General features: G+C 33.6%; 1 protein-coding gene across 1 annotated transcript in view; it reads right to left on the minus strand.

Annotated features, from left to right (window-relative positions):
* Positions 1 to 335: 335 nt before the first annotated feature.
* RAB27A (RAB27A, member RAS oncogene family) overlaps positions 336 to 2160 on the minus strand; it is a 29611-nt gene continuing 27786 nt past the window's right edge. The window contains exon 5 of the mRNA XM_044662370.1: positions 336 to 556. Coding sequence (XP_044518305.1) covers positions 358 to 556 — 199 coding nt within the window. The 3' untranslated portion in view covers positions 336 to 357. The remainder of the gene's footprint in view (positions 557 to 2160) is intronic.

Genomic DNA, 2160 nt, shown 5'->3' on the forward strand with positions numbered 1-2160 from the left:
AGATTTCAGGACTGGAAGATCTAACTCTGAGAGTCTCTTCTAGTCATAAATTCCATAATTGTATTATTGGATCTTCCAGTAATACATACAATTTTGTTGACTCTGTTGAAAAATGTTGGATCCCTGAATAAATAACTGGACTAAGTATTATAAATATACCTTTCAATTCAATTCCAGGCTGAATATTTTAAAAATATAAAAACGTTTACCCAGCAACAGTCAGTTAAATCAGTTAGGAAATACTTTCATAATTCCTTATGGAGACCCATTTAGCTGCAACTGTGCCACATAGAAACTATTCTTTTAATTATGTAAAAATACATTGGTTGCTTGACTCTGTGCAGTTCACTTGACCTTTTAGCAGCCACATCCACCCTTTTCTTTGTTTTCATTTAAATGCTCAGGAGAGTTGTGGCCATTAGATCTCACTACTCCCTCTGGAATCCAAGACTTGTCCACACATCGTTCCATTCGTTTCATAATCAGATCCAGGAGCGTTTCAATTGCCTTGCTTATGTTGGTGCCATTGGCAGCACTGGTTTCAAAGTATGGGATTCTGGAAGACAGAACACACTTGGGTTATTGCCATATGATTCTCAGACTATCTCCATTTCCCTTTTATTCCTCAACTTTGCATATAAAAACAGTAGAAGCATAAAAACAACCACCACAACAATAATAGCTAACATTTTACTTAGTGATTAGTATGTGTCAGACACAGTGCTGAGCACATTGCAATTTTTATATCATTTGATACTCATAATAATTCTGCAAGTTAGAAGCTATTATTATCTCCAATTTATAGTTTAGGAAAGTGAGGCAAACAGTGCTTACGTGACTTGTCCAAGGTCACATGGCTAGTTCCCATCTGAGGCTAGATTTGAACTAAGGTCTTCCTGTGTCCAGAGCCCAGAATTTTGTTCACTGTAACACCTAGCTACCTATAAATTTTATATAGATGATTTATCTCAAAGAACCAAAAGAGAGAATAATATAAATTGAAATAAATTTCATTATTTTTTTAAAATTAGGTAAACCACACATGAATAGGGATTTAAAACTTTTTTGAAAAATTTTCTCTTTCACCAACCCTTTTTTTTATGAGGGGAGTGTTGTTAATGATAAAAAAAATAAAAATAAAAAAAAAGATTGTCTTTACCATCCCCAAAATGAATTTGTTTCATTAGCTATAGCTCAGCTACTAATTTCAAATTCCATATTCTTCCCTCCATGCCACATAACAGGGTTTATTCAAATAAATCTAATTTAAACAAATTTATTTAAGCATCTTTAGTTTCTGTTACAAATATATCTGTCGGGGGCAGCTGGGTAGCTCAATGGATTGAGAGCCAGGTCCAGAGATGGGAGGTCCTAGGCTCAAATCTGGCCTCAGACACTTCCCAGCTGTGTGACCCTGGGCAAGTCACTTGACCCCCATTGCCTACTCTTACCACTCTTCTGCCTTGGAGCCAATACACAGTATTGACTCCAAGATGAAAGGTAAGGGTTTAAAAAAAAAACAAATATATCTATCAATTTTTGAACTTCTAGGAATTTAACATTGTTTTGTTATATTGAAAAGGGAGGTTCATGGAATATGAAATGTTGGGAAAAAACTTAAGAACACAGGAAACTTTAATATTATGGAATCACAGAACTTAGAGATGAAAGTATCCCAAGAGATTTATCCCAGCACCATTAGCATGAAATTGTGTTATTTCTATATTACAGAGGAGTCTATTGAGGTTCAGATAATAAACATTATTTGTTCAAGGTCACACTGCTAGTAAGAAGCAGAAAAAAATGAAGATTACCCAAGTTGTCTGCTTCCTTATTGCCTTTTGTAAAATGAATAAAGTCATTGTATTTTCTCAACTAGTATTTTCTACCATGTCAAAAAATATAGAAAACATTCATTTTCAGAAAAACAATTAATGGATAGAAGAAAGTGGTAGAGGGGAAGAGGTCAGAAGAAGAAACCACATCAGATATAACTATGCCCATTTATATGTTTAATTATTCTCATTTTCTAAGTTGTCAGCAACAATTTCTGATTCTCCATAAGTTTTATTATTTTTTTTGATTTTCTTTTTTTTTTTTAACATTTATTAATATTCATTTTTAACATGGTTACATGATTCATGCTCCCCTTTCCCCTTC

This window comes from Gracilinanus agilis, chromosome 2, assembly GCF_016433145.1.
Source record: "Gracilinanus agilis isolate LMUSP501 chromosome 2, AgileGrace, whole genome shotgun sequence".
In the NCBI taxonomy this organism is placed as follows: Eukaryota; Metazoa; Chordata; class Mammalia; order Didelphimorphia; family Didelphidae; genus Gracilinanus; species Gracilinanus agilis.